The following is a 26160-nucleotide window of genomic DNA, read 5'->3' on the forward strand; positions in this document are numbered from 1 at the left end:
ATAAATAAAATAAGGTATTGTCCAACTACAACTAAAAAATAAATATTTAAAAAAAAAGAAAGAAAGAAATGCCATGGAGTAAGTAATCATTATTTCTTCAGACACAGACAGTTTTCCAAATTCTCAAACCAGTACTTAAATATTGCCAAAGCATATTGAACAATCTCTCTTCTTGTATTTGTGTTTTTTCTTATAGATTAATTGTCTAAGGAATTGCAAAACCTACCAAGCCAGAAAACCTCTGTGGTTTTATAACACTTCCCTCAAGTTTTTCCTTAATAAACCGATGCTTGCTGATGTTGTCTTTGAAATACAAGGTATGGCTCAAATTTGCAAAGTTCATTATGCATTTTCATTTTTTTATTTGCTTTCCTCGATTTGTTTCAGCTTCTGATAAATGTGTGTGTGTGTGTGTGTGTGTCTGCGCGCACATGAGAGAAAGGGGGGAGGGGCGCTTAGAACTTGCAATCCTTCTGCCTCAGCCTCCAGAATTGCTGGGATTATAGGCGTGTGCCTCAACACCCAGCTGTTTTCTATAGTATTTTCCCCTTTACTGTCTGCTTCATTAACTTATAGAAATCAGCAAGGATGAGATAATCTGTAATACATTATTATGTATTTTTGTTTGTGAATTTCTTTAAGATCCTGAGTGGTTTGTTTGCTTAGTTTTGGGGGCAAGTGTTTTTTGGGTGTGTGTTTGTGCAGAGGATTGAACACAGGAGTGCTCTCCCAGATCCCTAGCCCTTTTATTTCAAGATAGGGTCTTACTAAGTTGCACAGGTTGGCTTTAAACTTGCCATCCACTGCCTCAGTCTCCCAGGTCACTGGGATTAAAGGCCTGGGTAATACACTGGTTTTTGATTCAAGTGAGGTCAGCTCCCCTAAAATTACGTTACCTTTTGTTTATTTTGTTCATTTCTCTCTCTCTCTCTCTCTCTCTCTCTCTCTCTCTCTCTCTCTCTCTGTCTTTATTTGAGTGAAAGGATCTAATTTTGAATTGAGGGTCATGCCTGGCCTATATTAGACACCCACAGATATTGCTGCGTTGATTTCTCACAGTGCTCACAAGTGTTTTCCAGAGCAACTGAAAGCTGCTTCTTATCTCTGTGGGAAAGTAATGCCACCTAATTGTAATAAATATGAGCTGTTTTAATGCCCATTATTAATTACTTGCATGAATAATTTTGTCAGATTAGCATGTTAAAAGCAGAATTTTGAAAATGAATTCTCATATATATTTAGTTATGCAAGAAGGGTAGAAGGAGATGTTTCCAGATGAATTAACTAGAACTTTATGTGGGCTATTGTGAAGAGTAAGATATAATTCTAATTTTATGGTGGAAATATGTGACAGCTAACATGGTCATTTACTTTAAAAACTATTTGCCCAGAAAGATTCATTTTACTTTTAACTTTGGTCACCTTCCAAGACAAACAGTTAATTGGAAGCTTTCCAAAAGTACCTTCCAAAGCTGCTGTCAGCACTGTAGGCAGTATGAGCCTAGGACATTGAAAATGAGACAATAAGAGTAACCTTGAGACATATAAAAAGTGATGGGGTGGGGGGGGAAGCCAACAAGAGGCCACAGATTTTCTGTAACCCTTTCATCATTTTAAGAAACCTAAAACTGACTCTAATATTATCATGCCTTGATTTATTACTTGCCAAAATAAAACCCAAAGTGAAGCCAACGTTCATTGATTATTCATTATAGGTGGAGCAAGCCTTTTGGGGATAAAGCTCCCTGTGATTTATAGAATTCTCTCTAGCTTCTAGAAGAAAAATCTTTGTTGATGAAAGTATTCATGGAAAATGGTTGATGCATTATTTCTATACAAAAGGCATAGAGATTTTTTTTTTTTAACAAATCATCTAAGAAGTGTTACACGTCAACAGGAAGGACTGTATCCATTGTTGAGAAGAAATACGATTTGTAAATAAAAAGTATTTTTGTTTTTCCAAGATTAATTTTTTTAAAGTCCATTTTAGAAAGATGGAATAACAGTTTCTGTATTCTAAAAGAAGGTGGCTGATGGTAGGAGATGTCCAACTACTCTTTTCCAAATGATTTCCTGTGGGGCACTGAGATCTGTTTAGCCATATGTGTTTTAGGGTTGATTGAATTCATACTGAGCAGTTTAGGATGAGGTGGGAACAAAGTACTCCAGGGACCATATGACAATCTAGGGCATGTTTTTCGTAAGGGAAAAAAGAAGTGGTAAACTGAAGGTTATGTGGTGAACATAAGAATAGTTTGTAGTGCTGTTTCATCTGGACCTTAATGAATCTGATGAATGTTTTTTACCCTATAATAGTATGTTTATTAATCATATCCAATATTTTGGACTTTCTCGGATGCTCTGGTACTGGTCCTATGACCAGGCTGACCAATCTCTTACCACTCACACAGTATTTGAGACAAATCAGGTAAAATATAATGGACTCAGTATTTAATTCTTCATTGATGATCAAGTTCTAGTCCTTTGGTTGTCTTTAGTCATTCATTTATTTTTTTGTAACCTATATTTCCTTGGTTGGAAGTTTATTTTCCAAACACCTCAGTAATCCTCTTATAGATGGACTGTTGGGTTATTCTGCAAATGAGTAATCACATTACACATGCTTTGTTGCATCACTGTGTCCCACAACATCAACCAACCTTTAATAAATGACACTTGATAATGAGATTGATGGTTCTGAAGTTGAGAATTGATATGTACAACATAAACACTTTTCAAACCTTTGCAGAGTATTTGGCCTCCAGGGGCAATGCCTCTGTTCCACTCAGGCTTGGTCATTTTGTTTACCCTTCCTGTGGACTTTTCAGACATCCCCGTGTTTCACATCTTGAAGTTGAGGGCCAGGCTCCCTCACCCAATGTCACTCTAAAAAAAACCCCAATGTCTTTTTTTGGGTTTTGTTTCTGGTATTAATGGAAATAGCTGTTTGAAGTGTGAATGTATCTCTAACTTTTTAATTGATAATTAAAGTATTTTATACCAAAAATAGGGAAGGAAAGCATTCTTATATTTCAAAATATTTCAAGTTGACTTATACTGGAATTGATACAAACCCTCAGAGTAATGGTTGATAATAAACCATCTCAAATATTAATTATAGAATTTTTAAAAGTTATAGTGAAGTCTTAGATACATGTGCAGTTTTTCTTCTATACACTTGACCTAAAATATTTGTAATGCGAAGTATGTGTTCTGAAAGATTCATATTTGTGAAATAATTCACATTTGGATATAACTTTGGTATCCTAAGTATAAATTTATGTGACACAGCAGGAAAGACCATTTTAAAACTAAGTAGTTATTTAAGTGTAAGGTTTACTCTTCATGCAATAATAGTAAATTTGAAGTCACAAGTAGTAACTCTTTGGCTTCTTTACTCCAGTTTTGAGCATGAACATCACTGAACCTCATGGGAGGCTTAGGGAAACCTAAGTGAGGATGAAATGTCTGGGGTCTCAGCCCAGAACTAATAAACCAATGTACCTTGATGAGGTAGAATTAGTATGGGCCAGGAAGTCCTAGCTGGGGTCTTTGCTGGGACATGTTTTTACTGTACAGATTTGAGTGTATTACTTTCCATTATTGATTTTTAAGGCTGACCAAAAGTACCAAGTGGAGGGCTGGGGATGTGGCTCAAGCAGTAGCGCGCTCGCCTGGCATGTGTGCGGCCCGGGTTCGATCCTCAGCACCACATACAAAGATGTTGTGTCCGCCGATAACTGAAAAATAAATATTAAAATTCTCTCTCTCTCCTCTCTCTCTCCCTCTCTCACTCTCTCTTAAAAAAAAAAAAAGTACCAAGTGGATAGTAGATGTGGGTGAAATTTGATGTCACCTTTAAATTTTAACAGAAATTTTTCATTCATAAGATGAAGCACCTTTGTTTCTTCATCTGTGGGAGGAGATTCTAATTTCTGCCTTGTGAGGTGGTAGTTACAAGAACCGAGAGTGGATGTGCAGGACCAGTGCAGGCCTGACTCATAGATGCCACCCTTTTTCTGTGCATGGCAGCCATCTCTGGCGGGTCACTGTGCCATTCATGTTGAACCCAGGCTCCACAGAAAACCCTTCTTTTAGAAGGATTCAGACTGTTACCAACAATTGGCTGAAGTCAAAGTGGGATGTAAAAACCTGACATGGGATACTGTCCCTGTAATAGGTGATCATCAAATATGTGTTTTCACTACCACCTGTAATTCCTTGTTTGGGTTTATTTAAAAAAAGAAGTTACTCTAGCCACTCTAAAGTTAGTCTTGGTAAATATTTAGATGTGTATAGAAAAATAGGGGTTTCCTTTGACATTTGAATCTGTGTCACATGAAAAGTTCTTTTACAAAATTATTCCTTCCCTGTTTAGCTATGTAGTACATACTTTAAATCTCTCTTCAGCAAGACGGATATCCTTTTTTTCCAGAATGAGATCAAACACAATTCTAAAAATTTCACTTTTGAAACCTGAAAAGTAGTACAAAAATGGTGTAACAAATGTAGTATATTATTTTGTATGCAATGGAAACAAGGCCTTTGATAATCCATCAAAGCTAGTAGGAGAGCTGAGCTTTTATATTTTGTTTCATTCTTAAGATTATTTTTTTCCTTAGAAAAAGTTTCTTAAAACTGCGACATCAAATGAATAATACAAAGAAAAGATAGTTTGGCCTTGACATTTTCTAAGAGCATGTTTATCTTTTAGCTAGAAAATTGTTTGGTTTTGTTGTTGTTGTTGTTCTTTAAGTAATTCTTCACCTGTATCCTATTACTGGTTAGTATATAAACACTGCATAATGTTCTTTTAGCAAATATTTTTATATACAGTGTTAAAAAAAAAAACATAGCTCTCCTGGGGTATTATGTTAACACAACAATTTATAGTACCAGAACAGTGGTTTAAAGAGCTGAGAAACAGAAGTTGATGTTTTCTTTACTGGAAGTCTGATGGCTTTCCAAACTGAATTTCAAGCTTGAAATGGTCTTGAAAGTGTTTTGCTGTTGGTTTTGTAATTCTGTTGTAACATGATCAACAGAAATTTCTTTCTTTCTTTCTTTTTTTTTTTTTTTTCTTTTCTTCTCTCTTTTCCCCTACTGAGCTGAGGGTTAGACCCAGGGATGTTCTAACACTGAGCTACATCCCCAGACATTTTTATTTTTTATTTTGAGACAGGATTTTGAGGCTGGTCTAGAATTTGTGATCCTTGGAGTAGCTGGGATTATGTGGTATGCCACTGCATCTGGCCTCAACACAAATTTCTGTTAAAATTCCACCCCCATCTACTATCCACTTGGTATTTTTTAGTCAATCTTAAATCACTCTGCTTAACTCAAATTATGGGTCATTCAGTTTGTTTAACTATGCTTCTAATTTTCCTTCTTTTTCTTTAAATGATGCCCTATTTATCTTGAACATTTTTAAACCTTTAAATTGCAAGTCTGATTGCATTACCTGTTTGAATTGCATTACCTGTTTGGTCTGTTGTTAACTGCTGCCTACATATATATCTAACATCCTTTAATTATGGAACTGATCCACTTGGTAGAGGGACACTGTCACATTGAGGCTGGGAAAGTCATGACAGAGAAGGAGGAGTGAGAAGTGTTTATTCGGTGTAGCTTTTGGGGCTCCTTCCTTGCTCCTGGTGGGGGAGATATGGTGTAGACTGCAGTGCCAAACACTGGGCTCAGCTGGCAACATCAGGGGCTGCATGTGGATCCCAAGGAATTACTGCCTTTGGAGAGAGACACTGGGCTTAGGCGGAATTCTTCTTCTCTGAGTCAGAAGAGGTTTGGCGTGGATGTAAAGGAGATAACCCAATAGTTGTAAATATTTTCGAGAAGAATATATACCCCTGATAAGTATGAGATTTTAGAGATGTGTATAAATTCTTGGGCAGAGTAGTTTGGCACAGAGAGTTACTTTCTGGAGGGGGCTGCTTTGTCATGCCCTCTGGCCATGGTATTCCCCATTAAAACTCCTACTCCAAAGCATGATAGCTTCAACTTCCTCACCTTTGTATCTTCAGTTCCAAACACAAAGATTGGCATATGGAGGGTGCCCAGCAGTGATCTGTGGAACTTGTCTAGGTCAGATTGAAGGCTGGCAGTGTGGACTTATGGTCTCCTGAGGCTGTAGGAGTGCTGAGAACTGCTCCATCATCTCATGATTCCCAGGCCACCTATGCCCCATGTGGAACTGCCTTTGTGTGGTGTTGGAGAACTTAGCAAGCTCTCCCAGGAGAGTCAGTTTAATTTAGTGGATCTTCAGTGTGGAGTATGGGCCAAGGAGGCCTTTAAATTAAAGTCCTGTTTCCTCCAGAAGAAGGCATTGTTCATGTGGAAAAGAATTGTTGCCTGGGGAGGTAGCATGCTTGGGAGAGGCAGGGTCACAGAGATTCTCTTGTCATTCCTACTGTGAGGTATGGACTGTTCCTGGTGTGCTTGTTACAGTTTTTTATTTCTAATATGGGGAAGCCTGGCCAAGACTATTCTGTGAGTTTGGCCAGAAAGGATCATAGGGTAGTTTTCTTGAAGGAAGGTGTCCACATCATGTTCCTCCTCTGTCCAGGGGAGGTGTTACTTTGAGTCAGTCAGAAAGGATAGAAATTTCATTATAAAAACAAAGCAAGAACCCTTTTCAATGTTACTGTGTTTAGGAAATATAAATTAAATAAATGGTTACCTGATTTGAAAATTGTTGCTTTCAAAGTCAGTATTTGAGCTCTCTTTATCATTCAACTTCAAACTAAAATCACTGGAGTAATAAATGGTTGCCATCGATTTGGCTTTTGCATATCAGTTTAGCTGATGATATGCAGTGTCACTCTGGAAAGAAATTGCTAGTGTGGTAACTCAGCAGATTTATCCTACTTGACTTTGTCTTTCTTTTGCACCTTCCAGGTACAACAGTGCCAGCCCATAGGGCCATCCTGGTGGCCCGTTGTGAAGTGATGGCGGCCATGTTTAATGGTAATTACATGGAAGCAAAGAGTGTCCTGATTCCAGTTTATGGTGTTTCCAAAGAGACTTTCTTGTCATTTTTAGAATACCTATATACCGACTCCTGTTGCCCAGGTGAGCAATATACATGCTAAATAATAACTCACAATATACTTTCTGTGTTACCCATTTTGATAAATTGTGTTCTGTGAAATCTGGTTTTGGTTAAGGTCTACCACAATTGGCATCATGGCATGCACTGAACAGTTGAAGATGGTGATAGGACAACAATGAATCTTCAATTAGTTCAAGTGGGAAAACTATGATTGGAAGCCTTTTATGGGCTTTAAGCCTCTGGCATAAATTCACAGGTCCCAGCCACTTCTAACTGTGTTGTGACCCCTCTAGGCACCCAGAAACGGAGGGGTTTGGGGATCCAATGGCCATTCTAATTCTAGAGATTGGAACACTATCTCTTCCACACAAAGAAGAGGGTTGGGAGACTGCTTTTATGATTCTGACTTCTGAATGAGGTATTTTTGAGGACTTCTGATATTCTGAGATGCCATGGAGTCTGGCCCAGAGGATGTGGGATTTTTTTTAAAAAAAGCTCCTTCGGGGCTGGGGATGTGGCTCAAGCGGTAACGCGCTTGCCTGGCATGCGCGGGGCGCTAGGTCCCATCCTCAGCACCACATAAAATAAAAAATAAAGATGTTGTTTTTCCCCGAAAACTAAAAAATAAATATGAAAAAAATTTCTCTCTCTCTCTAAAAAAGCTCCTTCCAACTTCTACTAGAGTCAGACTGTCATAAAACTGACTCCCCCTGAAAACTTTTCCCAAGATGTTTAGGATATCCAGTGAACTATAGAATTTATTTACAAATTCACTGACCAAGGACTGTTTTGACCAGGAACTAACCATCTGTGGCAACTGTAGGTTGGGACACATCTTGCACACTGGAGGCAGTTTGGAGAAAGCAAAATCCTTTAAAAGGCCTAGAGCCCCTTTGATTACTCTTTATCCTTTGGCCACCAGGTGGCTCCCGCCACAAACACAGCTAGAGCCCCATATAGTCCAAGAGACTGAGACCTTTATTTCAAAACCTGGGCAGGCATCCTAGCAAATACAAAAAGAAAACATGTCTCAGACCACATTTCTCCTTAAGGTTCCCTCCTTTAATTTTTAGAATAGGAAAATTTCCTGCTTTTATTATTGAAATATTTTAAATGTAATGAGCCCTCTACTGGAATATTTTAGAAATTCCAGAAAAGAAAAACAATTTTTCTTTTTTTAAATTGGGTTTGATCTTGCAGCTAGCCATGGAGTATTTTGGAGATACTTGCTTATTAACAGATCAGCTATTAAAGATCAGCTTATCCTTTTGCCTAATAAAAGTTAAAACACTGGTTCTTTTTTTTTTTTTTAAGAGAGAGTGTGAGGAGAGAGAGAGAGAGAGAGAGAGAGAGAGAGAGAATGAGAATTTTTTTTTTTAATATTTATTTTTTAGTTTTTGGCGGACACAACATCTTTGTTTGTATGTGGTGCTGAGGATCGAACCTGGGCAGCACACATGCCAGGCGAGCGCCCCACCGCTTGAGCCACATCTCCAGCCCCAAAACACTGGTTCTTATTGGAAATAAATGTGATTGTTTATTATTTCAATAATGGTAATTTTGTATATTAAATTAAAAAGTTGACCAGATTTGAAATAATAGTAAAATTTGGTGTTTCAATTACTCTTTAGAGTAATTGAAACTGCCCTAACATTATATATATACATACACACACACACACACACACACACACACACACAATGACATATTACTCAGCATTAAAAGAGAATAAAATCATGGCACTTGCAGGAAAAATGGATTTAGTTGGAGAATATAATGCTAAGGGAAGTTAGCCACTCCCAAAAAACCAAAGGCCGAATGTTTTCTCTGATATAAGGATGCTGATTCATAATGTGGTTGGGGGGCGGAGCATGGGAGGAACTTTAGATAGAGCAAAGGGGAGGGAGGTAAAGGAGGGGGCCTGGGGGTAGGAAAGACTGTGGAATGAGTTGAACATCATTACTCTAAGTACATGTATAAAGACACAAATGGTGTGACTTTACATTGTGTACAACCAGAGATATGAAAAATTGTGCAATATGTGTGTACTATGAATTGAAATGCATTCTGCTGTCATATATAACAATTTAGAATAAATTAAAAAATAAAAAAAAAGATTGACCTAATGGATCAATTGACCTCTGGGTTGATACTTAAGGGCAGTTAGGAGTTGCCTACTCTGGATTCCTCTCTGAGGAATTCTTAATATGCATAATGGTTTAGAATGCTGATACTCAAGGCTCTTCCTAGGCGTTCTTGTCCACATTGGATGATACCACCAGTATGTTTTTTTTTTTCTTTTTCTCTCTCTCTCTGTGTGTGTTTTAGATTGTGAAAGCAGAGGTTTTATCACCTGTTTCCTCTTATTCTCTGTTAGCTGGCATTTTCCAGGCCATGTGTCTCCTGATCTGTGCTGAGATGTACCAAGTCTCCAGGCTGCAGCACATCTGTGAGCTGTTCATCATCACACAGCTACAGAGCATGCCAAGCAGGGAATTGGCCTCCATGAATCTTGATATAGTCGATCTGCTCAAAAAGGCTAAGGTAATTGGTCCTGTATGTCTGGTTCTTTTGATTTTTTTTTTAATTATAAAAAACTATACTACTCTTTTTTTAATTTTAAGTTTGTTTTAATTAGTTATTCATAACAGTAGAATGTGTTTATGCACTTTGATATATCATACATAGATGGGATATCATTTCTCATTTTTCTGATCGTACATGTTGTAGAATCACATCAGTCATGCAGTCATATATATACATAAGGTAATAATGTCTGTTTTATTCTACTGTCCTTCCTATCCCCATATATCCTCCCTTCTCTTCCCTTTACTCACCTCTACCTAATTCTTCCCTGATGATCCCCTTATTGTGAATTAGCATCTGTATATCAGAAAAACATTCAGCCTTTGGTTTTTTTGGGTTCGTGTATTTCACTTAGCATGATATTCTCCAACTCCATCCATTTACTGGCAAATGCCATAATTTCCTTCATCTCCATTGAATATATATATATATATATCACATTTTATTTATCCATTCATCTATTGAGGGACACCTAGGTTGGTTCCATAGTTTAGCTATTGTGAATTGAGCTGCTATATATACATTGATATGGCTGCTCTTTTAAGCTTTGTTTTTAAGGGTGATATTAATACTAGTCTTAATTTGGAAGTTTGGCTAAATGCGGCTAAAGTGCCTCCACAACAGTTTCTGTAGCTAAGTAACTTCAAATAATTTAGGTTTTGCTCAATCCCTTTCTAAGATGGTGGAATTTATGGGTATGCAATTCTTTCTCAATGATGGCCCTTAGCAGAGTCATTTGAGTATGGTGCTATACTGTGTCACATTGGCATTGTAGGAGGTAGAATTTTCATTGTATTTTCCAAAAATGGATCACATCTTAGAGTTTCTGAAAGGACAATTGACAGTATTGGTCCATATGTACATGGTTAGCCTAACTGGTTTAATTCTCTATTCATTCATTCATTCATTCATTCATTCTTATCATTAAGATATTTTGAAGTTCAGTTGCATGTAGGAATATTGGTGTACTTCATTAATTCTTATAAAATGCCTTTTGTTGGTATGGCTTACTGTATTAGGAATATAATTAAAAAAAAAAAAAACAGTTTGAGATTGAAAATTACTTTGGTATACCATACTTCTTCTGGGCCTCTTTTAAGCTCAAGACTTCTTTATTTTTATTATTTATTTATTTATTTTTGGTAGCACTGGGGATTTAACTCAGGGGCACTTCACCACTGAGCTATATCCCCACCGCTTTTAATTTTTGAGACAGGGTCTGACTGAGTTGCTCAGGCTGGCCTTGAACTTGCAATCTTTCTGCCTCAGTCTCCTAAATTGCTGGGATTAGAGGCATTTACTATTGTACCCGATTAGGACTTCTTTATTTTAAGAACTGTATCGCTCCTAATTCTAGGGAACAGATGGACTTTACACAATTAAAATAACTGTGGGTAACTGTAGTTATAAAATCTCAGAATCTGATGGAGATAGAGAAGATAATGCTAAGTGAAGTTAGCCAATCTCAAAAAACCAAATGCCAAATAATTTCTTTGATATAAGGAGACTGATTCATAGTGGGATAGAGAGTGGGAGCTTGGGAGGAATAGAAGAACTCTAGATAGGGCAGAAGGGTGGGAGGGGAAGGGAGGGGGCATGGGATAATTAATGATGGTAAATGTGGTGATCATTATTATCCAAAGTACATGTATGAAGACATGAATTGGTGTGAATATACTTTGTATACAACCAGAGATATGAAAAATTTGCTCTATATGTGTAATAAGAATTGTAATGCATTCTACTGTCATTAAAAAAACAAACCAAAAAACAAAAACTCAGAATCTGAATCTGACAATGGACTAGGCCAAGGTCTATAAATAAACTTGAATTGCTATGTTGAAATCTGTCTCCCCTTGTCCCCCATGTGGTTCCAGTCAAAAGTCTACCATCTCCTTATTCCCACTCTCTTTTATTCCTGAGAGCAAAGGACAGGTTATCCCAATGGTACTCTGTCAGTCCATCCACTGCCTAAGGCAAATTAGGACTTGTGGGTGTTGGGATCGGCTGAAGTGGTATGAACCCTCTAGTCTTTTTCAAAGGAATGTCTTTTATTATTTATTTATTTGTTTGTTTGTTCTAATTAGTTATACATGGTAATAGAATGAATGCATTTTGACACATCTTGCATAAATGGAGTATAACTTCTCATTCTTCTGGTTGTACATGATGTAGAATCACACCAGTTGTGTAATCATATATGCACATAGGGTAATAATGTCCTATTCATTCTACTATCCTTCCTAACCCCATACCCCTCTCTTCCCTTCACTCCCCTCTGCCTAATCCAAAGTACCTCTATTCTTTTCTAGTGTCCCCCGCCCCCCACCATTGTGAACTAACATCCACATATCAGAGAAAACAATTGGACTTTGGTTCTTTGGGATTAGCTTATTTCACTTAGCATGATGTTCTCCAGTTCTATACATTTACTGGCAAATGCCATAATTTTATTCTTCTCATGGCTGAGTAGTATTCCATTGTGTATATGTACCATACTTTCTTTACCCATTCGTCTGTTGAAGGGCATCTAGATTAGTTCCATAGTTTAGCTATTGTAAATTGGGCTGCTGTAAACATTGATGTGGCTGCAGCACTGTAGTATGCTGATTTTAAGGTCTTTAACTATAAACTGAGGAGTGGGATAGCTGGGTCAAATGGTGGTCCATTCCAAGTTTTCTGAGGAGTCTTCCAAAGAATATCTTTGATCCATCACTACAGACTGTCAGGATTTCTTAAAATGTTATCTGGCATACAACATATTACCTATCATTATCAGCTTTGACATCCAGGGTTTAAAAAAAGCATGACAACTTTGTCTTCATCCAAGCTGCTTAGAATAGAGCCTATTGATAGGACAAAGGACAAAACTCTCTGATCACTCAAAGCTTGCCTCCAAGCTGAGGTGTACTCATTCATTGTCCTGTGTATTTCTGGGCTTGGAAGGGAATTCATTTAAAGCATTGGGGTCTTTTTACTATCTTCCTATTTTGGATTTTATTTGTCTCATAATCCAATCTTAGGATCATATATTAGGGATAAAAACAGATTTAAAAAATTTACCCTCATCTGTCTCTGCAATCTGTTTACATTAAGCTTGAGATAATTACATAGCTCCCCTTCACAACCTCATTTTTTTTTTTTTTTTTTTTTTTTGGTGGTGGGGTGTGAGTAACCAGGGATTGAACTCGGGCACTCCACCACTGAACCACATCCCCAGCCCTATTTTGTATTTTATTTAGAGACAGGTTCTCACTGAGTGCCTCAGCCTCCTGAGCTGCTGGGATTACAGGCGTTTGCCACTATGCCTGGCTCTCAGTTCATTTTTGATTAATTATTTTCACATTGTTCTAACAACTCTGTCATGTCTATGTTAAAAAAAAAATGGACACAAGCTTTTTTCCCTTTATCTTTAAATAGTTTATGTGTAAGAGAGTTTCCTGTGTGGTCATATTGATTTCTTTAGGTGTTTCCTCTCACCCCATACACACTTGGTTTTCATCAAGCTATTCTTTTTGACCTGTTCCCCACCCCCAATCCTGTGGTTTCTCACTGTTATTATCCTTATCTGTCCCTACCCCCCACAAATTTAAGAAGTCTTTTTGAATTGCATTATTTGTTTCTGAAAACTTTTTTATTTACTAAGATGAAGCCTAAATTTACCACTTTTCCTTTATCCTATTCCTGGAGTCCCTCGACAGGCAATTATGAATACTAGATAACAGAAAATATTTCTTCCCAAGTGCTATACTTTGGATCTTGAGTGTCCCCCAAAGGCCCAGGTGTTAAAAGATTGGTCCCCAGCTTGGTACTATTGGAGAGAGTGAAAAATTTAAGAGGTGGGGCCTAGTAGAAGGTCTTCAGGGTTGGGGGCTGCGTGTCCTCAGAGGGGATTGTGGGATTCCCATTCCCTTCCTCTTACTCTCTTTCACTTCCTGGTCATGAGGTAAGTGGTCTTACTGTGCCAGGTCCTCCTGCCATGATGTGCTGCCACAGCCCCCGGAGCCATAGGGCCAACCAATCATGAACTGAAACCCCTAAAACTGTGAGCCAAAATAACCTTTTTCTCTTTATGAGTTGATTATCACAAGTGTGTATTTGTGATAGTATAGAAAATTGATTAATACACAAGTTTCCACTTGAAGTTCCTAGTTTCATGTTCCATTTTACCAGCCACCTCATTCTGATATGGTAAATTTTTTCTCTCACCATTTCTCTGGCTACTTTTAGCAGAATTAGATTCCCTAGTAGCTTTCTGAATAATCAAAACTTCAGTCAGTTTGTTCTCATCCCTGCCAGTTTTGGACCACATATCAGGAAAGCATCTTTCATGTCTTTTATAGATGAGCAGTTTGGGTATTCTCTCATTTCTGATTCCACTCTTCCCGAACCTTTCTTAATTCTCTGCCATGATTCTGTCTTCAGGTTCCTATATGTCCATCAAGACATTGCATTATATATGCCATCTCTTAACACAAAGAGATGCTTATTTCCATCAGCCATATCACTTTTTCCAGACTGATGTGAAGATTCTTTATCTCTAACACTCATTTAAGCCCCATCTGTCTGTACTTTGATTCCTATGAAGTTGTATTTAATCTCATATTAAAATTTAAATTATTTTTCTTATAATGTATGTTAGTATTTGGCCACCTGTGTCTACAAGCTTTCTTTCTGACCTTTTTTTGTGAGTTCCTGGGAATCTTCTCCATATTCTTCATATAGTTCTTAAACTCTTGCATTTGGTTTATATATTTTTTTTAATGCTTTTCTCTGTTTTCCTTTTGCTTATTTCAACTTGAACCTATTATCTTAGGTTAGCAAATACTTTTTTCAAAAACTTAATTTTTACAATGATGTGTATTTCATCTCTTGTCAAGCTGTCATGGTGCTGGTATCTTATATCTTGGTCAAAAAATAAAATTTTGCATTTTAAGTCATGTCTTTGTAGTTAGCTGTTCATATCTGTGATCTCCTTTCTCTTTCAAAGTCTCGGCCCTTAGGCAATGTCCTGACCTTCTGGTGATAAGTTATCTGCTCCGGGTTAATCATCTAACAGTAATGGTGGCTTCTGTTAAGTAGTTTATAGGTTCTTATTCTATTCCCCTGAGATTAGTCACATTCATCTGCTGAAAGATAGGGGAGAAAATTGTTGAAATGTGAATTGGATTGATTAGAAGAGCTGTAAACTTCCTTCCAATTGAAAATTCTAATTATATGTACTGAAAATAAGAGGTACTTGTGAATTTATATATCAAAACACACACACTATATATATAGTGTGTGTGCGTGTATATATATAGAGTTACACTGCCAGCCACCCACCCCCTTTTTAAAATTTTTTTATTCTGAGACAGGGTCTAAATTGCCTAGGCTGGCCTAGAAGCTGGAGTCATCCTGCCTTAGCCTCCCAAATAGGTGGAATTGTAGGTATGTGCCACCATATCTGGCAAGGTTTAAAAGTTCTCATCCGTGAGTTTCCTTCTTAAGGATTTATGATATTATGGAGGCATAGCCTCCCTAGCCCTGTAATCCCAGTGGCTAGGGAGGCTGAGGCAGGAGGATTGCGAGTTCAAAACCAGCCTCAGCAACAGCAAGGTGCTAAGCAACTCAGTGAGACCCTGTCTCTAAATAAAATACAAAAAAGTGTTGGGGATGTCGTTCAGTGGTTGAGTGCCCCTGAATTCAATTCCTGGTACCAAAAAAAAAAAAAAAAAGATTTGATACATTATAACTCTCTTTAATTTAGCATCACTTATTGCTTATTTAACATTTTTGAGTATTGTTAGAAGAGCTATAATTAACCTACAGGTGGAAACAACCTAAATGTCCATTTGAGGATAAATGGATAAAAAAAAATGTTATGTGTGTGTGTATTATATATGTTATATAATAATTATATACATATATACACACATATATACATATAAATAAAATACAGTGGAATATTATTCAGCCGTAAAAATAAATTAAATTTTGATATATAGTACAACATGGATGAACCTTGGAAGACATTATGCAAGTGAAATAAGCCAGACTCTAGAGAACAAATATTCTATGATTGTACTTATGTGAGGTACCTAGAATAGTCAAATTTAGAATTTAGAAAGTAGAATAGTGGTTACCAGGGCCTGGGCATATGGGGTTAAGAGAAATTATTATTTAGTGGGTACAGGGTTTCAGTTTGGGGTGATAAACAGTTCTGGAAATGGATAGTGGTACTTGTTGCACAGCCATGTAAAGGTGCTTAACGCCACTGAACAATTCACTTAAAGATGGTTAAAATGGTAAGTCTGATGCATAGTTTACCAAAATCATAATAATAATAAAGTTGCCTATCAATAAGTTACTATAATCCAAATTGGTGATTGGATGGATCAGTGAATATTACTGGTTTGCATTGAGATGATGATGTCAATAGCCACATTGTTCTGTCTACTTGCGCTGTTGAAATGGGAATTGTGTAGAAAACCCTTCTCAGTATAGCAGTACACACATCAAAGTAATTATTCAGGTATAACTTTCTCATAAGAATATTTACACATGGAAACCCATGCCCGTAGGCTGATGTTTCCTCCTCAAAGTAATTTTTGGTTTGTTCTTCAAATGAACTTATTTGGATGTTGCTCACCATAATCTTCTGCTCCACAGACACAAATGTAGTTAGTGAACTCCATGACCTTAGTTAAAAGTTTAAATTAATTGTACCTGTTGCTACATGTCTCTAATCCCAGCCTGTACTTGGGAAGCTGAGGCAGGATCACAGGTTCAAGGCCAGCTTAGGCAAGTTAGTGAGACTGTCTCAAATTGAAAAAAAGCAAAGGGGCTGGGGATGTAACTCAGTGGTAGAGTGTTTACCACCTACCATGGGTGAGGCCCTGGGTTCAATCCCCAGTATCAAAAAAGAAAAAACCTTAAGAACCTCTAATACTCTTGGTTAACCACAGGCACAGCCATACCTCTGCTTAAAGACATTTGGCCACTACGGCAGCAGGAGCTTGTTGTTCGCTATTGATTCAGCTTCTTCATTGAATGATGTCACTTCACTGTTCTTTTTTTTTCTTTTTTTATTGATTTGAAAAAAAAATAAGTAAATGACAGCAGAATGCATTGCAATTCTTATTACACATATACAGCACATTTTTTTCATTGTCTCTGGTTGTATATAAAGTATGTTGACACTAATTCGTGTCTTCAGACATGTACTTTGGATAATAATGTCTATCACATTTCACCATCCTTGCTCACTCCCTGCCTTCTCCCTTTCCCTCCCACCTCTCTGCTCTATCTAGAGTTCCTCTGTTCCTCCCATGCTCCTCCTCCCTACCCCACTATGAATCAGCCTCCTTATATCAGAGAAAACATTTGGCGTTTGTTTTTTTGGGATTGACTAACTTCACTTTATCTTCTCTAATGCCATTTACCTGCAAGTACCATGATTTTATTCTTTTATTGCCTAGTAAAATTCCATTGTGTATATATGCAACATTTATCCATTCATCTACTGAAGAGCATCTAGGTTGGCTCCACAGTTTAGCTATTAATTTCACTGTTATTTGTTAATGATGGTCCACTTCCCTTTCTGCAGTCACAGCAGCCTCAAGGCTGCATCATGCGTGGGCACTTACATGTGAATATGGACTCTTCCATGGTTCCTCCCAAGTCACTCTCTCTATCTGGTCGTCTTCCTGATCAAAGGGCGTGATGTACATTGTTGTTTCTTTTTCATTTTTCTTCCAGTTCCACCACTCTGATTGCCTTTCAACCTGGCTGCTTCATTTCATTGCGACTAACTACCTCATCTTCAGTCAAAAGCCTGAATTTCAGGATCTTTCAGGTAGATCTCCAATTTATGCTTTGCAAAGAAAACTTTGTTCTTTTTTCTTAGATTTGAGACGTATTTTGTAAAAGTAGCAGTTTTATCACAATAAGAAGAGTCAATGTACTACATTCCTTTTAAATTGTGCAGGGTGGTAATTAAGGGCTCCTTATTTCATAGTCACCTGTGTTATATAAGCAGCTTGACCTGTGTTACACAAGAAGTTTTTTAATGATTATTTCATAACTCCCATTTATTTTTAAAAACTTTTTTTTTCCCCTGAAATAGAGAAGGTGGTGAAATGTGTCCTCAGGTGGCATTTGGCTGTGATACCTGAGATCTTAGTTTTAACTATCTAAGTAAGTCAGAAGCAAAATTTAACAATACATTCAAATTTATTTCTTATAAAGGAATTTATTGCTTAATATTTATAATAAACAGTTTTATTGTATTAGATATTTGTATTCATTATGTATATATATATGCAGGACCCTCCTATATTACTTTGAAATAACTTTTTTGTTGTTGATTGAAAGTGTTATGAAACTTACTGATCAGAAAGCATACATAATGTGATTTCTAAGTTAAATTACAAAGAGTAAAACCAGTTAAGGGTGTACTGTGTAAGAGGAAAGAAAAAGAAAATAGAATAGTTGACAGACTATTAGACAGCTAGATACAATGGTTTGCTCATATTATCACAGATAGAGTTGAGGAAAATTGAACTAAAAAGACAAGGAAATGACTGGACACCTGGTCAAGTACTTTCAAGCTCTGGCTAAAGAGGTCTCCATGGAGATGCCTGAAGGTCTTCTGGGGGCAAGTTGCAGAAAGCAGGGAGTGAATGAGGAAAAGAACCGGGAAAGAATAAGGGAAAGGGGAAGAATAAGGGAAAGGGAAAATCTATGGTTCTTGGACTCTTCCCTTCTTCCTTCTAGTTGATCCCACTTCTGTTTTACACCTTGGAGTTCTGCTTAAAAGTTTAATTAGTAAAAGACATGAAAATCTCTGGGTTTCCTTCAGGTACTCATGCGAGTACTCAAGCATTTATGGAAAACAAGGAGCACCCAGTTTTTTGTTTTTGTTTTTGTTTTTTTGTTTTTTGTGGTACTGGGGATTGAACCCAGGGCCTTGTGCATGCAAGGCAAGTACTCTACCAACGAACTATATCCCCAGCCCACCCAGTCAGTTTTTGACAGAGATGTGCAGCCAATCAAAAAACATTACGTGCTTATTGGGAGCGCCCCCCTTTACATGGAGCTCAACTATGAAGACAGTAGAGTAACAATAAAATCAAAGCAAATCAATAAGTATTATTTTGTGTCTACATTGTGTAAGAAAAATAAAGTTCATTCATAAAGGTAAAGCAGGCTTCTACTTCCTGTCAGTTGGTAGGGACATTCTTGCATAGTCATTCTTTAAGCAGTCAGTACTCCCTGAGCTGCGGTTACTATGCCACCTTAAGTCACCTTCATTATAAAAGAAGAATAACATTATGTTCTGCTTACTGTTTTATATAGCTATATGCTATCATGGCATACTATTACAGCCTTGGGAGAAAGGTGCTCTATAAATCCTTCATGTCGTTAATTTTATTACTTATATAATTGCCTATAAAGTATATAATCACTAACTGGAATAGTGAAAAGCAGGGCTGCAGGGTGTAATCTGAGTGGGCAGAGCAAGGGGCTGAAGGCTCTGCAATGGCTGCCTCTGTTTTGTGGGTGGGAATTGTGGGGGTATCCTGAGCTCTCTTGTTCCAAGGTGCCTGTTTGGGTTCAGCAGCCTGCCATGGTGTGTGGTACTCTTTAGCAGAGGCATAAAGCCCTTCTGCTTGGGGGAGATGGGGGGCTGGGATTTGATTCTCTAAATCAATAGTTACACACTGGCCCTCCATAGGTTCATTGTAGTTTGTCGAGGGCTTTATGTGGACCGTGTTTAAAAATTTTCATTTTAATGTTATGTTGGCATTTTAAAACTCCGTGTTTCTGGCTACTTTGAAAATTGGAAGATGTGATTACTCTGCGCCCATCTTTCCATGGGCAAAAGCCTGAGCAGGGCAGTGGCTGCCACTGAGAGGAGCGTGTCCTTCCAAGTGTTGCAGGCAGCTCTCCTCTCTCCCTCATACCCAGCTTGTTTCACATGGTCACTTGAAGTTCAAAAGGGTTCTCATCACAATTTCTCTAGTTTCCTTATAGAATTGCCCATTTTCAGTTTTTAGGAATTATCCCATTGTTGAAATTCTACAAATTATTTTCTCTTAACTAAGAATTTTTCTTATTTAGAAATGAGTAGGTGAGACTAGAAAAAAAATCTCATCAAGACATGGATACCTGAGAACCCTGGTTAAATAGCTCATTAAATATTACGAACAGCACCTCATAGGAATATATGACCCTTGGCGGCTATAGATTCATTTTTATCAGTTTAATTTAGCTTAATATCGTGGGTTTTTTCTTTTTTTTTCTGTCTGCCTGAATTCATGGGTGATAATTGTTCTCTGGTGTTTTGTCTTAACTGAGCCTGTCATATCTTGTCTCCTGGAACCTAGAGAACTATAGTTTCCCTGAGCGTCCAGCTTGTTTCTGCTTATTCGGGTCCTGCAGCCTAAACCCCCGACCTTGTTAATCCAGATTCCAGTAGTTGAGGTTATAGAACAGATGGAGAAGTGGAAACGGGTTTAGCAAAAAGAAGCCTCAGTGCATACAGAAGGGGAAACAAGCTGATTCACCCAGCAGAATCCCAGAAGCTAGCCTTACATGCTTGAGGTAGCAGGTGTTTGAGAAACCAGGACAAGGCGTGGGGCCAAGGCAGTGGGATGAGTTGAATCTTTTGCCACACCCTCACCTCCTACTCGGGCAGCTGCTTCTTTTCTTCACAGGAAATAGGAAGTTTACTTATGGAGGCATTAAAACAAAACATGTTATAGAATCATGAACTCTGGGTATTGATGGGATAAAGAATGAGGAGCTAGGCTGAAGCAGGGGGTTATGTGAAAGTGTATAGATTGTTTAATGAGGTTCCACCCTCCTTCCCATATCCAGGTTCTACAATTCTGGCACTTAGGTATTTGCCACCCTGCCCTCCATGCCCTGTGCAGTGGGAAAATGTACAAATTCAATCATTTGGGAGAAATTCACTCTATCATGTGGTGTGTATTCTTCCAGTCACCAAGTCTTACCCATGCCCCAGAGGTTTCTAGACAGCTCTCTAGTATCTCACTGTTGAATATGAAAATATCACTGAGGATCAAAAGTTATTTGCCTAGCATGTGTGAGTCACTGGGTTGGATTCTCAGCACCACATAAAACTAAATGAATGAATGAAAATAAAGATGGGAAAAAAACATTATTGAAAAAAAAAGAAAGGAAATATAAAGATATTTGGAGCAATCACTGATATAAAAAATGTATACCAAAAATAAAACTAAATAAACAAAAATAAAAGAGAATGTGCTTAAAGGAACATAGATACAGGAGTACCCACAGATTTTAGGGGTACCCACAGATTTTAGATGTTGCAATTTCAAAGAATAAGAGATACGCATTCATAAAGTAGAACTAGAACTATAATAAATATTCAGCTGGGTGCAAAGCATACTTCTATAATCCCAGTGACTAGGGAGGCTGAGGAGAACATTGCAAATTTGAGGCCAGCCTCAACAACTTAGCAGGAACCTATTTCAAAACAAAATTTAAAAAGACTAGGGATGTAGCTCAGGAGTAAACCTCCCATGGGTTCAATCTCTGGTACAAAAGAGGTGGTGGTGGTGAAGGGGGAAGAAGGAAGGAAGGAAAAGTAATAATATTCATAGAATTAGAAAGTATAAAATGATGGTTTCCAAGGCCTGGGTAAAGGGGGATATAGGGATTTGTTTAATGGGTAGAGTTTTAGTTTTGCAAATTGAAAAGAATCTGGAGATTCTTTCTTTCTTGTGTAACAGTGTGAATGTACTTAACACTATTGAACTGTATATTTAAAATTAGAATGGCATATTTTATGGTATGTGTATTTACCACAATTTTAAAAAACAGTAGAAATGTTGGTCTTAAAAATTAAAAATATGATAGAAAAAATATAAATATAAAATATATAAAAATGAAAAATCAACTAAATAAAATAATTAAAAAGCAAAAGTAAAGAAATCTCTTGGAAAGTAGGACAAAAAATTCAGGGACAGATAGGAGAGAAAGTTTTAGTTTTTTTAATTGGAGTCTTTTTCTAGATTGAGACTCCAATTTTTAATTGGAGTCTTTCTAGAAGTTCAGTGTCTATTAGAAGTTCATACAGGGGGGGAAAAAATCCAATGGGAGGAAATTACCAAAGAAATAAATCAAGAAGTTATTTTCGTACTGAAAGACTTGAATCAACTAGTGAAAAGAGTTTACTAAGGGCTCAGCTAAATGAACATACAAAGTACATCATTAGTACGTGCAAGAACAGAGTATAAAAAGAAAATTAAGTTTCCAAGATTGAAAAAACACAGATCCACCCTCAAAGGACTGTGAGTCTGCGTGGCGGTGGAGTTCTAGAAGGTAGAAAGCAGTGGAAAACATGTTCCACCTCATAAGGGGAGTTTTCAACCCAGAATTCTATACCAAACCACATAATCTATCATGTGTGAGCATAGACTAAAGACATTTCATCACAAGCAAGACCTCAGAAAAACTTCTCAAAGGCCCCATTTTCAGAACACTAATAACAGGTTGTACTTCACCAAAACAAAGGGGATAAACAAAGTAAAGGCCCAAGAGTTGAGAAATGGTGAGATCCAGCACAAAGGGATGGATAGGCCTGGAAAGCAAGAGGGCGAGGGCTCCATGAGAAGGGCCCTGGGCGCCAGCCACAACTGGAGTGGAGAAACTGCTGGATGACTTCGTCCTGGTGGGAAACAACTAGGAGTACTTCACAGAGTTTGGATGGCCAAGTTAGCTACAAAGAGAATTAGGTGGAAAAAAGGAACCAGTTATCTCCAGGAAAAACAAAAGTTTTATTGAAGAAAAAAAAAAAGAAGTAAAATAGTCAAATACTATTTGATGAAGCAGTGGATGAGATGTATATAATTGTAAAAACACATAATAACTTAAATTCTGATGACTGGTTTAACTGGGATGGTGTTAAATGATTTGGAAGGCTTGAGGGAAAGCTCAGATCTTATCTGTTACATAGGAAGTCAGTGGTTAATACTTTGATCAAGAATAAAATGTATTCATTCACATTCTCTTTCTTACAATTTTAGTGGAAGAACGCAGTTTTGTTGAAAAGCACAGATGGCCATCAAATATGTACTTGAAGCAGCTTGCAGAATACAGGAAGTATATTCACTCCCGGAAATGCCGTTGCTTAGTAATGTAACCTGGAACTTTTATATAAGTACACTTTTTTATTATTATGGAGAATGGGTTGCAGTGAAACTCGTATGACTGAAACCAATGTGGGTGTTAAAACAAAGATTATCATACAGTTTAATGTGTTTATTAGTTCTCCATGAAAAAAAACTATTGTGATCTTAAAAGGGAGCAAACTATACTACCGACTAAAACAGGCTTCACCCTAAAACATAAAGCTGTTGTACAGCTGTTTTTCCCCTATAAGATGTCCTGTTGCTTTAGTGATATTAAGACCCCTCCCCGATAAGAAATGTTTAAATTTTAAAAAATCATTTAGGATTAATATAGAAATTTCATCATGTCTGATTAATTATTAAAATACAGGGTTTTCAAAGACCCAGTGTAGTTATTTCTCCATGAGAAATATAGGGGAAGACGAAACAGTCCAAGTTGAGATATTTGGAAAGTGATGGGCCACTTGGTTCCAAAGCAGTGACAGTGTTTGAATCAACATCATGAAAAAAAAAAATTCTTTCATCTGGACAATCCACCTGAATCGCCTAGTGTCCTCCCTGGGATTTTGATTAGGCAGGAAACTGAACCAGGGTCAGCTTTGTCTGTGTGTGACCTTCAGTCACAGGGGTTTCCCACTTAGAAGGGCAGGGCATTTTTTCAGTGTTGTGCTGTTGCAGTCACAAAATTCTTAATAATGATTGAAGAAGGGCCCTGTGTTTTCACCTGGCACAGTGTCCCCTAAATTATGGATCTTTCCTGACAGAAAAAAAAAATATGAAGTTTTCTGATTCAAATATCATTCTCTCTGAAAGAAAAGAGGCTCTGATATCAAGGGAAGAGAACATATATGGATTCCCATCTTTGGGGAAGTCCTTACCACCAAGGGCCTCTGTTGCCACTTCCGCTGGCAAATGAGTGTTGTTTTGTCTTAAAACACTCACATTTAGGCTGTATCACAGAAGAAGAGTTACTTTGATGATTCTGTAACATCAGGATGTTGGTGAGAGTGACCTACTTGCCTGATTTTAATATACATTCTACGAGATGCTCACAGGAAAAGGTGCTTTCTAGAGAATTTGCTATGAAGGCTCAAGAAATTTTTTTTTTTTTTTTTTTTTTTTTTTTTGGTAAGTGTTTTTGCTAAGAGTAGGACATGGATGTCAGTGGCTTGAACTGTTTGAATTCTTTCCAAGGACTGCAAAGCTATTTGATATGGAGTAGCATGAATCTTGTCCCTTAAGGTTACCCAGTAAGTTAGAAGAAAGGATATGTATCAAAGATTTGTCATGTGTGGAGAGAAGGGTACTTCCATGGAGGACAGATTAGAACCTCTCTCATATTACACGTGTATAGAAATGATGACATCAGAAGTCTATAAGCCTGGAGATGGGCAATCCGATTACTATTTATTGTGAACATTATTGTCATCTGTAATTTAGTACTGGACTATATCTTTCTGTTAACCTCCAGTGACTTTAGAATACGTATATTTTTCCCAACTTCTTAAAGATCTGATTAAATAATCTTATAATATTAGGATTCCTTACAGTTAACCCTTGTATGTATGCCATCACTGAAAGAGGAAAGCACTAAAAATTTCCTCTAGATATATTCCAAAAAACCTGATTTTAATTGGACTGTGTAAGTGAAGACTGCTGGAATTTTATGCTTTTTGCTTAATCCCTTGGTTTAATCAAAGATTGGCAGATCCTATGAGGCTAGGATTAACATTGTAAAAGAGTACACCTATAGCAGATTTCTAGAAATTCATTCACATTTATGAACTTTTAAAATGCAGTGATAACCTTTTGTTCTTCATAAGCATAGTTTCATCCCCATATTAATTACAGCACTTAAAATTCTAAAACCTTTAGGAAATTGAAAAATATAAGTACAAAACAAAGCAAAGTCTTTTCTCAAAAACACTTTTTTTTAAGATTTCAATAGAATATAGCTGTTTCGTTTAGGCTGTTTGACCTGAGTGGGGGTTGAATTTGAAAACTGGTACTCCTTGGTATTGAGTGTGTTTTTATTATGAAAATTCTTCCTCCTGTGTGACCCAGACAGTCAGATGTCACAATTTTGCAGAGCTAGTCAGAGTAGAATCAAATTAGTTTTTAAATGCATTGAACGCGTAGACTCAAGACTTTTGAATTTACTCAATTTAAAATAATAAGAAATTTTACCTATCAGTTATCTTGGAGAAGTGAGTGTTGTTTTTGAGATTTTTTTTCCCCCAACTAAAAGTTATTTCTAGATGGATGTATGCTTTGTGCTGATGTCTGCTTCAGTATATTTACCTACCATTTTATTTAGAGAAGATACTATATAGTAGAACTAAGGCCTTTTGTTTCAGAGCCAGGTTTTCATCCTATTTAATCCTTTATATACTTTGACTATTCCATGTTCATGATATAAGATACTAGATTTGTGATAGAGAATTTTCAGTATCATAACAGACTCACCCTGTTCAAGCCAGCATGATAGCTTCACATTGGGTAGTAGCAGAAGTCTAAAGATTGAATAAATTTGATTCCAAGAGAGCAAAACTTTTCAACTATAATTTTACAAACTCTACACTACACTGATATAGTTAATTAGACAAAAATAACCTCAAAGAGTACTTTATTTTATTTAAAGCATCTGTTTAATTCAATCTTTAACAATTTTGCAAAGAAGGGTATGTGTGTATTTTAATATAGCCTGACCTGAATTTATATGTTTTTAGCTTTAGTATTTAACATTTTGTAACAAATAAACCTTTTTTTTAAAACAAGTTTAACAGAGTGTCCTGTAGTTATTTATTTTACCTTGAGTGTTGAATTGCTGAAATGATTTAGGGAATATTACCTTACATTTATCAAGCATAATTATTTCATAGATAATTTCCATTACAAAATATTTTACATGTTGTTGATATTATAGATGACTCATGCATGATATGATAAAAGAATTTGTATTATTTTTAGCAACTGTTTAAAGAATAAAAATTTCTTTTAGGAAGGTCTTTATTCTTGAAAATACTTTGATAATTATTTGACATAGGATTGAGTTCTGTGGGAAAATCAATTTGCAGAATTTGCAAAATCCTGCATATCCAGTAAAACCCAACTGAAACATCCTTTTTATTTTGCTGTCTCTGACTCTCCAGGAAGAATGAATTGCTTCTACATGTGTCCTTCCTTAGCTCCTCATCATACCTTTATTGTGGCACTTAGAGCCTTTGCAGTGTTAGTTGTCTCTACTTGACCATTACTTGTGGCAGGGACCATGTCTTGACTTATGTTCCTAACCCTCTGTCAAGCAGAGGCCAGCATAGTTGTAGTAAAGGGCACTGAAAAGGC

General features: G+C 37.0%; 1 protein-coding gene across 1 annotated transcript in view; it reads left to right on the plus strand.

Moving 5' to 3' along the window:
* Positions 1 to 25583, plus strand: part of Rhobtb3 (Rho related BTB domain containing 3) — a 57290-nt gene extending 31707 nt beyond the window's left edge. The window contains exons 8-12 of the mRNA XM_026385883.2: positions 197 to 317; positions 6913 to 7086; positions 9444 to 9610; positions 17393 to 17489; positions 22711 to 25583. Coding sequence (XP_026241668.2) covers positions 197 to 317; positions 6913 to 7086; positions 9444 to 9610; positions 17393 to 17489; positions 22711 to 22826 — 675 coding nt within the window. The 3' untranslated portion in view covers positions 22827 to 25583. The remainder of the gene's footprint in view (positions 1 to 196; positions 318 to 6912; positions 7087 to 9443; positions 9611 to 17392; positions 17490 to 22710) is intronic.
* The last annotated feature ends 577 nt before the right edge of the window (positions 25584 to 26160 follow it).

This window comes from Urocitellus parryii, chromosome 1, assembly GCF_045843805.1.
Source record: "Urocitellus parryii isolate mUroPar1 chromosome 1, mUroPar1.hap1, whole genome shotgun sequence".
Classification (NCBI taxonomy): domain Eukaryota; kingdom Metazoa; phylum Chordata; class Mammalia; order Rodentia; family Sciuridae; genus Urocitellus; species Urocitellus parryii.